Source organism: Triticum urartu, chromosome 3A, assembly GCF_056163025.1.
Source record: "Triticum urartu cultivar PI428250 chromosome 3A, HENAU_Tu73, whole genome shotgun sequence".
In the NCBI taxonomy this organism is placed as follows: Eukaryota; Viridiplantae; Streptophyta; class Magnoliopsida; order Poales; family Poaceae; genus Triticum; species Triticum urartu.
The window spans coordinates 737,267,733-737,282,485 of NC_141875.1; the positions used below are offsets into that span (position 1 = coordinate 737,267,733).

The following is a 14,753-nucleotide window of genomic DNA, read 5'->3' on the forward strand; positions in this document are numbered from 1 at the left end:
TTATTAGTTAAATCATCGCTCTCTATGCATACATTGTCAAATTATATCATTTTTATTAACTTATACTGCATTGCGAAAGTGGATTTCAATATTACCCAATTGTTAAGCTATCATTTTTGTACATGTCTATATATAACATCAATAAAATATATTAAATGGCCGTGGCAATGCATTCTACTAGTGATCAATAATAAAGCTCTTCAAGTCTGAAAGAAAACGAAGCAGGTCGTACGTATAGAGGAGACGTACGAAGCGTTCAATATAATTCACAAGGGTCCGCCCAAACATTGCAAGCGTGCCTTCTTGCTTCTTCTCCTCGATAAGACTACCGGAGACCTACACCGCATCATATATAGATCCAATCCACCCGCCGTACGTGCGTGTGTACGACGATCGGCGTAGATGTCTTCCCAACTCCCCGACGAGCTCCTCGACCTGGTCTACAGCCGGATCGCCAACCCGCTCGGCCGCGTGCGCTTCGCCGCCGTCGCATCCTGGCGACCGCCTCCGCCGCCTCTCCCGATGCTGCTCCTCTCCACGTACAACCGCGCCAAAACCAAAGACCTCTACTGCCTTGAGGACGGAGGGCTCCTGCGTGTCCGCCTTCCACCCACGCCCAAAGTCGTCGCTCGCAAGTGGATCATCGGATCTCACCAAGGTGGATGGGTTGCCATGGTGTCCGCTGGCCGCATCATGGTACTGAATCTCTTCTCCGGCGCCAAGGTGGTGCTCTCAGAACAGCAAAGGAGGATCGACCCTAGCGATAACCCCACCGAGCCCTCCAGGGTCTCCAAAATCATCTTCTCAGAGGAACCCACATCCGAGACTTGCGTCCTCGCTGCCATCACCCACGGCTGCATGGTCGCGCTTTGCAGAGTTGGTTCTGGTAAAGGGTGGACCGTGAAAGCATGTGCCATGGGGTACCTCAAGGATATAGCCTTCTGCAATGGGGAGCTCTACGGGCTCCAGCTAGATCGTCCTCTGGTCAGATTGCTCAAGTTTGGCATCATCGGTGGCGCAAATGAACTTGCACTGGTCGCGACCATCCAGACCGTGGTCTTCCAAAGCCTTCCTTATCTTTTGTGGGAAGAAGACGATGATGTGGATGTGCATGCCGTCTATATCTTCGAGATGGGCAACAAGCTCATGATGGCGGTCAAGACAGGGGAGTATTTCTTCAGGCTATTTCAGCTGGGCAAATAGCTCCCATGCGACATCTTTGAGTTGAATTGTCTCTCATGCGACGTCGTTGGTTGTAATGTCGTTGGTTGTAATGGCTCTCATGCGACGTCTCCCAGCGCAGAAATAGCTCAAGCAAGACAACCCGTTTACGCGGCTAGTTGGCTGTTAGTTGGGCTGAGGTTTGGTTGGGACACCGGGGGTTATGTGCTCTGACTGGTGGGGTCCACCTAGGGCCACGTAGTCAAGAATCAACCGTCCACGACTCGACCGGTGACTGTGACCGTGCTCGACTCGACCGTGCTGGACTTGGCGAGCGGCGCCGCCGTAAGCATCTTCTTCGGCAGAGGCAGCTTTTTCTTCTCCGTGGTGGTGGAGCGCATTTCTCGGCAGCGGCAGAGCTATTGCGAGTGAGTACTTTCGAAACCCTAGTCCCACTCCCTAGAATTTTGGGGGATCTGTGGCCTCATGCTGCCCCTCTGTTTCTTGGCGATTTAGAATCTCGATTGGATCCAGGGCCTGTTTCTTCTCCGCGGCCTGGTGGTGGAGTGCCTTTCTCGGCAGCGGCTATTGCGAGTGAGTATTTTCCAAACTCTAGTCCCATTCCCCAGAATTTTTGATAAATCTGTGACCTCATGCTGCCCCTGTTTCTTGGCGTTTTAGAATCTCGATTGGAAAGGAGCGCGGGGGCTGAATGAGATGGAGCGAGGAGACGGTGCTTCAAATCGGTAATGCCACCCTCTTTTCTCTTTTAGCTGTTATCGAACTCGATTTGGTAGTGACTGTCGCTTACACTATCGCCGCTACCTGCCATTGACAAAACAGGGGAGGTTCAGGTTCTGCCACCACATTCGCAATTATAGTGGAATTTTTTCCCTGTAAAGCCAAGCTCATTTATGGCAGTGTCCAAGACATTGATAGAGATACCACCATGAGGTTGGATGTCGAACTTGCAGATGTTGATCCCCAAGAATTGGAGAGCATGAAGGAGAAGGTCGTGGGCAATTTGGTGGAGAGAATTGGGGAGAGTATTGTTTGGGGTCCAGAACAAGAGGTATCTCTGCAACGTTTCGATAACTATAATGGTGAATATGTGAGAATTGAAGATGGAGAATCCATGGTTGCTGAAATTGATCAGCAAGAAGGTTGGGCAAGCAAACAAGTAACATTTTATGCAGAGCTAATTGATCTGCAAACTCATTCCAGAGTTGGTTATGTGCCATCAAAGATGGCTGCACAGGTGGAAGATGATGAGTGGGTTTCACAAAACAAGATGTTGGCATTGTTGATTGAACCGACTGTAGTAGCTGAAGATACAGGGATTGGTGCAGATGGAGAGGAGGAAACCCATGGTGCTAGGAAGATTGTTGTTGACTGGAATGTAGTAGAGTTGAATGAAAAAAACAGATTTGGTCATTACACCAATATCTGACATTGATATGGCCGAAATTTTTGGCATTCAAGTTGATGACAAAGATAAGGAGAAGGATGAAAGTTCTTTGCCTGCTGATGGTAACACAGGCCCTAGAAATGCAAATGAGGATGAAGAAGAGCTGATGAGAGAGGCTGCAGTTGATGTGGATGATGCAGATGATAATGAGCTGGTTTGTTTGTATGAGAAAGAGAACCCAGTTATTGAGGTGGGAAAGTTGTGGCCAAGCATGAAGGAGTTTAGGATGTCTTTCAGGACCTATGCAGTGAAAAAAGAGTTTGATGCCAAGACTATGTGGACTGATCAAAATAAATTTTATGCTCGGTGCAAAGGTTATGATGGTGGTAGCAATCCTTGCAAATGGTACTTGTCTGCCAGACTACAACCCGATGGAAGTACAGTAAGGGTAAATCAAATACCACACCAGCATACATGTATGACCACTTCACAGAGAGTTTCAAAGATGACATCACAGCTTTGGGTTACAGAGAAGATTACTCCTATTTTAGCGAAGACTCCAAACACTACTGCAAAGAGGCTTAAAGTTGACTTGGAGAAGCTGTACCCCATCCAGCTGCAATATACCACAATGTGGAAAGCAAAACAAAGGGCCATGAAATCATTGTATGGTGACTGAGCAAATACATTTAGGATGTTGTATAGTTTTAAAGCAGAGGTGGAGAAGAGGTCACCTGGAAGTGTGGTGGAGATAGATACAGAGGTAACAGAGGATGGCAAGGTTTTATTCAGCAAGTTTTTTATATGTTTGAAGCCTTGCATAGATGGATTCAAAGCAGGTTGTCGTCCATATTTGAGCATAGACTCATCATTTCTGACTGGAACGTGGAATGGTCAGTTGGCTGCATGCAATGCTCTAGATGGACACAACCGGATGTTCCCAACTGCAATAGGAATGTTTCAATCAGAGACAAAGGCATCATGGATATGGTTCATGATGCAACTGAAAAGATGCATAGGGCCAGTTTCTTCTTTGGCCATCCACACAGATGCATGTAAAGGGTTGGAAAATGCAGTAAAAAATGTTTTCCCCCATGCTGAGCAGAGGGAGTGCTTTGGACATATGTGGATGAATCTGATAAAAAAATTTAGAGTAGATGAATTTGGGCGCATGTGGCCAGCAGCAAGATCCTACACCAGACAGACACATTCCTATCACCTTGGTAAGATATTGGCATCATGTAGTGATAATGAATTTCCTTCATGGTTGAACACCCACCATTCTCTGTTGTGGTACAGATCTGGTTTTAATACTGCCATAAAATGTGATCATATCAATAACAACTTGGCAGAAAGTTTTAACAACAAAGTGAAGGATTTGAAAGACTTGCCTGTGCATGACATGGTGGACCAAATAAGGATCATGATCATGCGTTTGTGGGAGTTGAGAGGAAAAATTGCTAATATTTTGGAAGGGGACAAGCTTCCGGCAGTGGTACAACTGATGGTCAACAGGAGTAGAAATCTTTCACATCTATCTGTTGAGAAATCTTCCTTGTGGGGTGCTGAAGTTAGAGATACAAAGAGTGGCAAGAGGCATGTGGTAAATACTGAGTTGCATGAGTGCACTTGCCAAGAGTGGCAACACAATGGAAAACCATATGAGCATTCCATACTTTTTTGGCATCTAAACCCAGGTTAAATATGCACCCATATTTGCATGAGTATTATTCAGTACAAAAATTCAAAGCTGCATATGCAAGTCCAATTCCTGCACTGACTGACCAATCTCAGTGGCTTGAGGTGGAAATAGAATTTACCTTGTGTCCTCCTGTCACTAGAAGAAAGGCTGGGAGGCCAAAATAGAGCAGATTCAAAGCTTGGTTTGAGAAAGGTGGTTGTAGTAAGAAGGGAAAAAGGAAAAGGAAAAGAATGATAAGCCCAAAAGGGCTCAAAAAGGTAACAAAAATAGGTGCAAGTTGTGTGAGGTACTTGGGCATAGAATTGGTTCATCCAAATGCATCTACACTCCTCAGAGGCCAAAGTATGTTTATGTTATTGTTTTTGCAAGTTTTTGATTTTGCTACTTGTTCTAGTATCTAACCAAGTGAAATGCTTTATTTCTTAGGAGGAAGAATGCAGAAAAAGCCCCACCTCTTGTTGTTGAACAATGCTGGTCAGTGAAAAAAGCAAGACTCAATGGCTTTAGAAGGAAGAGCACTAAGAAGATAATGTTTGGTGAGAAAGATATGGAGCAAACTGAAACTGTTACTGCTGAACATGAGCTAAGTGTTTCTGTTTTGGACGATGTGATGCATACTGAATCTGTTTTGCAGGCGCTAGGGCAATCTGAAATTGTTGCAGATGAAGCAACTATTGTGCTGCCATGTGAATCTGCTTTGACAGCTGGGTTGCCATGTTTGGAGGTTGTGCTGCGAAGTGTTGAGTTGCAAACTGAAGTAGTTGAACAATGTGTGCCATCTACTCAATCTGCAGAAGTGCAAACTGAAGAAGTGGGACATAGTCAGGTGCAAAAGTTGAGGGGGCCTAGTGGAGTTGGCAAGAAAACCAAGGGGCCAAAAAGCAAGAGCATCAGCATCAACAAACTATGCGCCATGGAACCAAACAATGGAAAAAAGGAGAAGAAATCGAGTGCTAGAAAGAAGCAAAAGAAATAGAATCGAAATCATTCAAATTTGATGTGAAAACTTAAGTTTGTTGTCATTTGATGTGAAAACTTATGTTCTTTCATGTGAAAACTTATGTGCTATGATGTTGATTTGACTTGAAATTCAAATTCAAATTTGAACTGACATTCAAATTTGAACCTATCTCCAATATTTTTGGAGTTCATTTGTTTGTTTTGTGATGTTGCATTGTTTTATGTACTACTATGCACTTTAGTTCATAAATCCAACCCTTTTTGCGAAGTCCAACTCATAGTCACTGAAAATGTTGTCCAAACAGGCTCCAAAGTAAGGAAAAACGACCCCATTTATAAGCAAGTTTTTTTCAACCTTCTCAAAATCACCCAAAAAGATTTTCTTAGCTTATATTATACCTATATAGGATCAATACGAAGTCTCACCTTTTTTTGAATAAGTATTCATATTATTAATTTATTTTTGAAAAAACACCCTTTAATAAAAAGTCAGCAATAAAACAAGTTTAAAAATTTAAAATGCAAAAACAACTTTAGATCCTGCTTAGTCACTCCAAAATGAAGCTAAGGTGAGGTTTTTGATTTTTTGCATTTTCAAAACCTCAAACCCTCTTCTCACTCGTTTGAACTCTATGCAACCTCAGTCGAGATAGTCCAATTTGTGAAGGTTTTTTCATGCAAAGATCATTAGATCAAGTTTATCATTTTATATCATAACTATGTAACATAACAAGACTATATGCGCAGGTTTTTCATTTTTTCGATTTTTTTGAATTAGTTATACATATTTGAATGTTCGGTCAAACCTTTCAAAACCCCGTTGACTACCTCCAAAACCCATGTAATCCTAACGCCAAACGTCCACCGTCGATCTAACCCTAACGCCAAACTGCGGCCATTGGAGAGGCCTTCTAGAAGGATTCCGCGGTGCGATCCGTGGGAGCCCTGATTCAACAATCTAATTGGCCACCTTGTTTTTTCTCTGACAAACAGACAACCTTGAGCGGGGGAGCATCTCAGTGACCGTTGGGCCGAGCGGATCGGGCCCGGCAGAGCCTGGCGTGCGTGCGCACGGCCGTCGTGCTCTGTTGGCATGCATGCGAGAGGGATGGGCTGCATGCAAGAGGGTCATTGACATGTGGGCCATGCCTGTCCCATGCATGCCATGCAACGGCGTCGCAGCCTAGCTATTCTGTGCTCATGAACGCTGGGACACAGCCTAGCCATTTGCATGCGGGCTTGCATGCACGCATCGACGCAGTAAAGCAGCGGCAGGGGCAGCGTATAGGTACATCGCATCTATGCTATTTTAACAATTGCATGTTTGAACCTGAGACACGGGACGGATGCGTCGGTGGTGCAGCTCCTTTTCACGCACGGATGAACGGGCCTGTTTCCCACGCGGCATCACCGCCGATGCAAGTCCACGAAACGAAGCATCTCGCCTGTGCCGCCCGTGCCTCTTTGGATGCTCTGCCTGCCTTTTTGAATTAATGCCCGCAATTACTTATGCCAGCACGAACGGAGAAGAGAAAACGATCGAAGGCATCGTGTACATTGACTACGGCTGCAACACGGCTATAAAAGGGCACCATTTCCTCATCCCTCTCACACTCATCTCTCAAGCCTCCTCCGCTTCTTCTTTTCAAGCCAAGTCCACCACTCGAGCCACCATGCAGTTCTACGACCCTACCTACCGTCGCCCTCGCACCGTGCCGGAGAGGGAGTACCCGGCCGGAGTCATAGTCGAGAATAGCCTGAGGGTGTGGGCCATCTCAAGGTGGAGGGGCCCTAGAGAGTTGACTCGCTTCTTGTTTTTGGAGGGCATGTTGTGATGTGATATGGTCAAGACGTGATGAGATATAAGTTTTTGTATGAGATGATCATGTTTTGTTGAAGTTATCGGCAACTGGCAGAAGCCTTATGGTTGTCTCTTTATTGCATAAGATGCAAGCGCCAAATAATTGCTTTACTATATCGCTATGCGATAGCAATAGTTGTAAGAGCAATAGTTGGTGAGACGACCATGTGATGACGCATTGATATAGATCAAGATGCTGGAGATCATGGTGTCATGCCGGTGATGATGGAGATCATGACGATGCTTTGGAGATGGAGATCAAAGGCACAAGATGATGGCCATATCATGTCACATATTTTGATTGCATGTGATGTTTATCTTTTATGCATCTTATTTTCCTTTGATTGACTGTAGCATTATAAGATGATCTCTCACTAAATTTCAAGATAAAAGTGTTCTCCCTGAGTATGCACCGTTACCAAAGTTCGTCGTGCCCAGACACCACGTGATGATCAGGTGTGATAAGCTCTACGTCCATCTACAATGGGTGCAAGCCAGTTTTGCACACGCAGAATACTCGGGTTAAACTTGACGATCCTAGCATATGCAGATATGGCCTCGGAACATAGTGATGTTCACCATTGATAACTACTCCATTTCATGTGATGATCGGTTATGGTTTAGTTGATTTGGATCACGTGATCACTTAGATGATTAGAGGGATGTCTATCTAAGTGAAAGTTCTTAAGTAATATGATTAATTGAACTTTAATTTATCATGAACTTAGTCATGATAGTATTTTGCAAATAATATTGTAGATCAATAGATCGCGTTGTTGCTTCCCTATGTTTTATATGTGTTCCTAGATAAAACTAAGTTGAAAGATCATAGTAGCAATGATACGGACTGAGTGCATGATCTGAGGTTTATCCTCATTACTGCATAGAAGAATTATGTCATTGATGCACCGCTAGGTGACAGAACTATTGCAGGAGCAGATGCAGACGTTATGAACATTTTGACAAAGCTCGGTATGCTGACTACTTGATATTTAGTGCACCATGCTTTACGGCTTAGAACCGGGACTTCAAAAATGTTTTGAATGCCACGGAGCATATAAGATGTTCCAAGAGTTGAAATTGGTATTTCGTACTCATGCCCGTGTCGAGAGGTATGAGACCTCTGACAGTACTTTGCCTACAAGATGGAGGAGAATAGCTCAACCAGTGAGCATGTGCTCAGATTGTCTGAGTAATACAATTGCTTGAATCAAGTGGGAGTTAATCTTCCAGATAAGATAGTAATTGACAAAGTTCTCTAGTCACTATCACCAAGTTATTAGAACTTCGTGATGAACTATAATATGCAAGGGATGATGAAAACAATTCCCAAAGCTCTTCGCGATGCTAAAATCAGCGAAGGTAGAAATCAAAGAAAAATATCAAGTATTGATGGTTGACAAGATCACTAGTTTCAAGAAAAAGGGCAAAGGGAAGAAGGGGAACTTCAAGAAGAACGGAAAGCAAGTTGCTGCTCAAGTGAAGAAGCCCAAGTCTGGACCTAAGCCTGAGACTAAGTGCTCCTACTGCAAAGGGACTGGTCACTGGAAGCGGAACTACCCCAAGTATTTGGTGGGTAAGAAGGATGGCAAAGTGAACAAAGCTATATTTGATATACAAGTTATTGATGTGTACCTTACTAGTGTTTATAGTAGCCCCTGGGTATTTGATACTTGTTCGGTTGCTAAAAATTAGTAACTCGAAACAGGAGTTACAGCATAAACAGAGACTAGTTGAGGGTGAGGTGACGATGTGTGTTGGAAGTAGTTCCAAGATTGATATGATCATCATCGCACACTCCCTATACTTTCGGGATTAGTGTTGAACCTAAATAAGTGTTATTTGGTGTTTGCATTGAGCATGAATATGATTTGATCATGTTTATTGCAATACGGTTATTCATGTAAGTTAGAGAATAATTGTTGTTCTGTTTACATGAATAAAACCTTCTATGGTCATACACCCAATGAAAATGGTTTGTTGGATCTCGATCGTGTGATACACATATTCATAATATTGATGCCAAAAGATGCAAAGTTAATAATGATAGTGCAACATATTTGTGGCACTGCCATTTAGGTCATATTGGTGTAAAGCGCGTGAAGAAACTACATGCTGATGGATTTTTGGAATCACTTGATTATGAATCACTTGATGCTTGCGAACCATGCCTCATGGGCAAGATGACTAAAACGCCGTTCTCCAGAACAATGGAGCGAGCAACTGACTTATTGGAAATAATACATATTGATGTATGCAGCCCGATGAGTGTTAAGGCTTGCGGCAAGTATCGTTATTTTCTGACCTTCACAGGTGATTTGAGCAGATATGGGTATATCTACTTGATGAAACATAAGTCTGAAACATTTGAAAAGTTCAAAGAATTTCAGAGTGAAGTAGAGAATCATTGTAACAAGAAAATAAAGTTTCTACGATCTGATCGCAGAGGCAAATATTTGAGTTACGTGTTTGGCCTTCAATTAAAACAAAAAAACAATGCGGAATAATTTCGCAACTCACGCCACCTGGAACACCATAGCGTAATGGTGTGTCCGAACATCGTAACCGTACTTTATTAGATATGGTTCAATCTACACTAGTAGAAAACAGGGCTTTAGTCACGAGGCAATATTCACATTAGTCCCAGTTCAGTCACGAACTGGGACTAATGTGAGCATTGGTCCCGGTTCGTGCGGCTAAGGCTTTAGTCCCGGTTCACCTGAGCCCTTTAGTCCCGGTTTGAGACAGGAACCGAGACTAAAGGGTGCGATGCCCTTTAGTCCCGGTTTGTATCCCAAACCGGGACTAAAGATTAGACCTTTAGTCCCGGTTTGAGACACGAACCGGGACTAAAGGGTGCGATGCCCTTTAGTCCCGGTTTGTGTCTCAAACCGGGACTAAAAGTCCCATTTTCAAACTCTACCCCCCCCCCCCCTGGTGGATCGCCTTTTTGTTTTCAAAAAATCAAAAGAAAATGATAAAAACTTCAAAAAATAAAATCCTTCGAGAGGTAGTTATATTACTACATCTACTAGTTAGGAAAATTTAAAAACTTAAATTTGGACATGTTTTTCAAAAAATGTAGGGAAAATGTAAAACGGCTATAACTTTTGCATACGATGTCGGAAAAAACGTATAATATATCAAAATGTTCGGAACAAAAATCCGCATCCGATGGAGACGGCCTACGGCCTGTTTGCAAATTTTTAGAATCCTCAAATTCTAAAAGGAAAAAAAGTTATGCTCAAATTTCAGTTTTTTTTGAATTTTTATTAAGTCTGGTCAAACTATGGTCAAACTACTTATTCAAGAAGTATTAGTGTTACTAAATAATTATTCAAGAATATTAGTGTTACTAAATAATTATTTTAGTTTTTTTGAATTTTGGTCAACTATGGTCAAACTGTGGTCAAACTGTGGTCAAACTACTTACTCAAGAAATATTAGTGTTACTAAATAATTATTGATTTTTAGAACAATAGTTTCAAACTCAAACAGTGAAATGTGTGACTTCGTGCTCAAGCTAAATTCCTGAGGGTTAATAGGATTGACATCTTACTATTGTCAGGAAAACAACAAGTGCAGACTTGGAAACGAGGGAGAATAGAACTCGGAAGTTAAGCGTGCTCAGGCTGGAGTAGTGAGAGGACGGGTGACCATTCGGGAAGTTAGATGATTTGGAATGATGAGGGGTGATTAGAGATTAAAGGTTAAATTGAGCAGTGATGAGGGGTGATTAGAGATTAGAGGTTAAAATAATTCAGAAATTTGAAATTCAAAAAAAATTCAAATTTTTTTTTCAAAAAAATTCATAAAATTTCCTTTAGTACCGGTTGGTGTTACCAACCGGGACTAAAGGTGGACCTCTAGGCAACGGCCACGTGGAGGGCCTTTAGTCCCGGTTCCAGTTAGAACCGGGACTAAAGGGGGAGGCTTTAGTACCGACCCTTTAGTCCCGGTTCCAGAACCGGGACTAAAGGCCCCTTATGAACCGGGACTAAAGGCCCTTTTCTACTAGTGCTATGATGTTTCTTATCGATTTACCACTATAGTTTTGGGGTTATGCATTAGAGACAGCTGCATTCACGTTAAAAAGGGCACCATCTAAATCCGTTGAGACGACACCGTATGAACTGTGGTTTGGCAAGAAACCAAAGTTGTCGTTTCTTAAAGTTTGGGGTTGCGATGCTTATAAGGAAAAGTTTCATCCTGATAAGCTCAAACCCAATCGGAGAAATGCGACTTCATAGGATACCCAAAGGAGACAGTTGGGTACACCTTCTATCACAGATCCGAAGGCAAGACATTTGTTGCTAAGAATTGATCCTTTCTAGAGAAGGAGTTTCTCTCGAAAGAAGTGAGTGGGAGGAAGGTAGAACTTGATGAAGTAACTGTACCTGCTCCCTTATTGGAAAGTAGTTCATCACAGAAACCGGTTCCTCTGACACCTACACCAATTAGTGAGGAAGATAAATGATGTTGATCATGAAACTTCAGATCAAGTTACTACCGAACCTCGTAGGTCAACTAGAGTAAGATCCGCACCAGAGTGGTACGGTAATCCTGTTCTGGAGGTCATGTTGCTTGACCAAGGCAAACCTACGAACTATGAAGAAGCGATGGTGAGCCCAGATTCCGTGAAATGGCTTGAGGCCATAAAATCTGAGATGGGATCCGTGTATGAGCACAAAGTGTGGACTTTGGTTGACTTGCCCGATGATCGACAAGCCATAGAAAATAAATGGATCTTCTAGAGGAAGACAAACATTGATAGTAGTGTTACTCTCTACAAAGCTAGAATTTTCGCAAAAGGTTTTCGACAAGTTCAAGGTGTTGACTACGATGAGAGTTTCTCACTCGTATCTATGCTTAAGTCTGTCCGAATCATGTTAGCAATTTCCACATTTTATGAAATCTGGCAAATGGATAAACAAAATTGCATTCCTTAATGGATTTATTAAAGAAGAGTTGTATATGATGCAACCAGAAGGTTTTGTCGATCCTAAAGGTGCTGACAAAATGTGCAAGCTCCAGCGATCCATCTATGGACTGGTGCAAGCATCTCGGAGGTGGAATATACGCTTTGATGAGTTGATCAAAGCATATAGTTTTATACAGACTTGCGGTGAAGCCTGTATTTACAAGAAAGTGAGTGGGAGCACTACAGCCTTTCCGATAAGTATATGTGAGTGACATATTGTTGACCAGAAATAATGTAGAATTTTCTGGAAAGCATAAAGGAGTATTTGAAAGGTGTTTTTCAAAGAAAGACCTCGGTAAAGTTGCTTACATATTGAGCATCAAGATCTATAGAGATAGATCAAGACGCTTGATAAGTTTTTTCAATGAGTACATACCTTGACAAGATTTTGAAGTAGTTCAAAATGGAACAGTCAAAGAAAGAGTTCTTGCCTGTGTTACAAGGTTTGAAATTGAGTAAGACTCAAATCCCGACCACGGCAGAAGATAGAAAGAGAATGAAAGTCATTCCCTATGCCTCAGCCATAGGTTCTATAAAGTATGCGATGCTATGTACCAGATCTATTGTATACCCTACACTGTGTTTAGTAAGGGAGTACAATAGTGATCTAGGAGTAGATCACTGGACAGCGGTCAAAATTATCCTTAGTGGAATAAGGATATATTTCTCGATTATGGAGGTGACAAAAGGTTCGTCGTAAAGGGTTACATTGATTCAAATTTTGAGACTGATCCAGATGACTCTAAGCCTCAATCTGGATGTATATTGAGAGTGGGAGTAATTAGCTAGAGTAGCTCCGTGTAGAGCATTGTTGACATAGAAATTTACAAAATACATACGGATCTGAATGTGGCAGACCCGTTGACTAAACTTCTCTCACAAGCAAAACATGATCACACCTAAGTACTCTTTGGGTGTTAATCACATAGTGATGTGAACTAGATTATTGACTCTAGTAAACCCTTTGGGTGTTGGTCACATGACGATGTGAACTATGGGTGTTAATCACATGGTGATGTGAACTATTAATGTTAAATCACATGGCGATGTGATCTAGATTATTGACTCTAGTGCAAGTGGGAGACTGAAGGAAATATACCCTAGAGGCAATAATAAAGTTATTATTTATTTCCTTATTTCATGATAAATGTTTATTATTCATGCTAGAATTGTATTAACCAGAAACATAATACATGTGTGAATACATAGACAAACAGAGTGTCACTAGTATGCCTCTACTTGACTAGCTCGTTAATCAAAGATGGTTATGTTTCCTAGCCATAGACATGAGTTGTCATTTGATTAATGGGATCACATCATTAGGAGAATGATGTGATTGACTTGACCCATTCCGTTAGCTTAGCACTTGATCGTTTAGTATGTTGCTATTGCTTTCTTCATGACTTATCCATGTTCCTATGACTATGAGATTATGCAACTCCCGTTTACTGGAGGAACACTTTGTGTGCTACCAAACGTCACAACATAACTTGGTGATTATAAAGGTGCTCTACAGGTGTCTCCGAAGGTACTTGTTGGGTTGGCGTATTTCGAGATTAGGATTTGTCACTCTGATTGTCGGAGAGGTATCTCTGGGCCCTCTCGGTAATGCACATCACTTAAGCCTTGCAAGCATTGCAACTAATGAGTTAGTTGCGGGATGATGTATTACGGAACGAGTAAAGAGACTTGCCGGTAACGAGATTGAACTAGGTATTGAGATACCGACGATCGAATCTCGGGCAAGTAACATACCGATGACAAAGGGAACAACGTATGTTGTTATGCGGTCTGACCGATAAAGATCTTCGTAGAATATGTGGGAGCCAATATGAGCATCCAGGTTCCGCTATTGGTTATTGATCGGAGACGTGTCTCGGTCATGTCTACATAGTTCTCGAACCCATAGGGTCCGCACGCTTAACGTTTCGATGACAGTTATATTATGAGTTTATATGTTTTGATGTACCGAAGGTTGTTCAGAGTCCCGGATGTGATCACGGACATAACGAGGAGTCTCAAAATGGTAGAGACATGAACATTGATACATTGGAAGCCTATGTTTGGATATCGGAAGTGTTCCGGGTGAAATCGGGATTTTACCGGAGTACCAGAGGGGTTACCGGAACCCCCGGGGGTTAATGGGCCTTTGCGGAGAAGAGGAGAGGCGGCCAGGGCTGGGCCGCGCGCCCCTCCCCCCTAGTCCGAATAGGACAAGGAGAGGGGGGTGGCGCCCCCCTTCCTTCCTCTCTCCCTCCTCTTACCCCCCCCCCCCAGTCCTAATCCAACTAGGAAAGGGGGGGGGTCCTACTCCCGGTGGGAGTAGGACTCCTCCTGGCGCGCCCCTCTTGGCCGGCCGCACCTCCCCCCCTTGCTCCTTTATATACGGGGGCAGGGGGCACCCTAGAGACACAACAATTGATCGTTTGATCTTTTAGCCGCGTCCGGTGCCCCCCTCCACCATAGTCCACCTCGATAATACTGTAGCGGTGCTTAGGCGAAGCCCTGCATCGGTAGAACATCATCATCGTCACCACGTCGTCATGCTGACGAAACTCTCCCTCAACACTCTGCTGCATCGGAGTTCGAGGGACGTCATCAGGCTGAACGTGTGCTGAACTCGGAGGTGCCGTGCGTTCGGTACTTGATCGGTCGGATCGTGAAGACGTAGGACTACATC

General features: G+C 43.1%; 1 protein-coding gene across 1 annotated transcript; it reads left to right on the top strand.

Moving 5' to 3' along the window:
* Positions 1-402: 402 nt before the first annotated feature.
* Positions 403-1,203, top strand: LOC147982476 (uncharacterized). The gene has a single exon (XM_087516317.1). It carries the CDS (start codon positions 403-405, stop codon positions 1,201-1,203), a length of 801 nt encoding a protein of 266 aa, XP_087372443.1.
* Positions 1,204-14,753: the final 13,550 nt, after the last annotated feature.

What these genes read in the sequence shown, in the direction of transcription:
- LOC147982476 (XM_087516317.1), top strand. Translation starts at nt 403, where the DNA reads ATGTCTTCCCAACTCCCCGACGAGCTCCTCGACCTGGTCTACAGCCGG.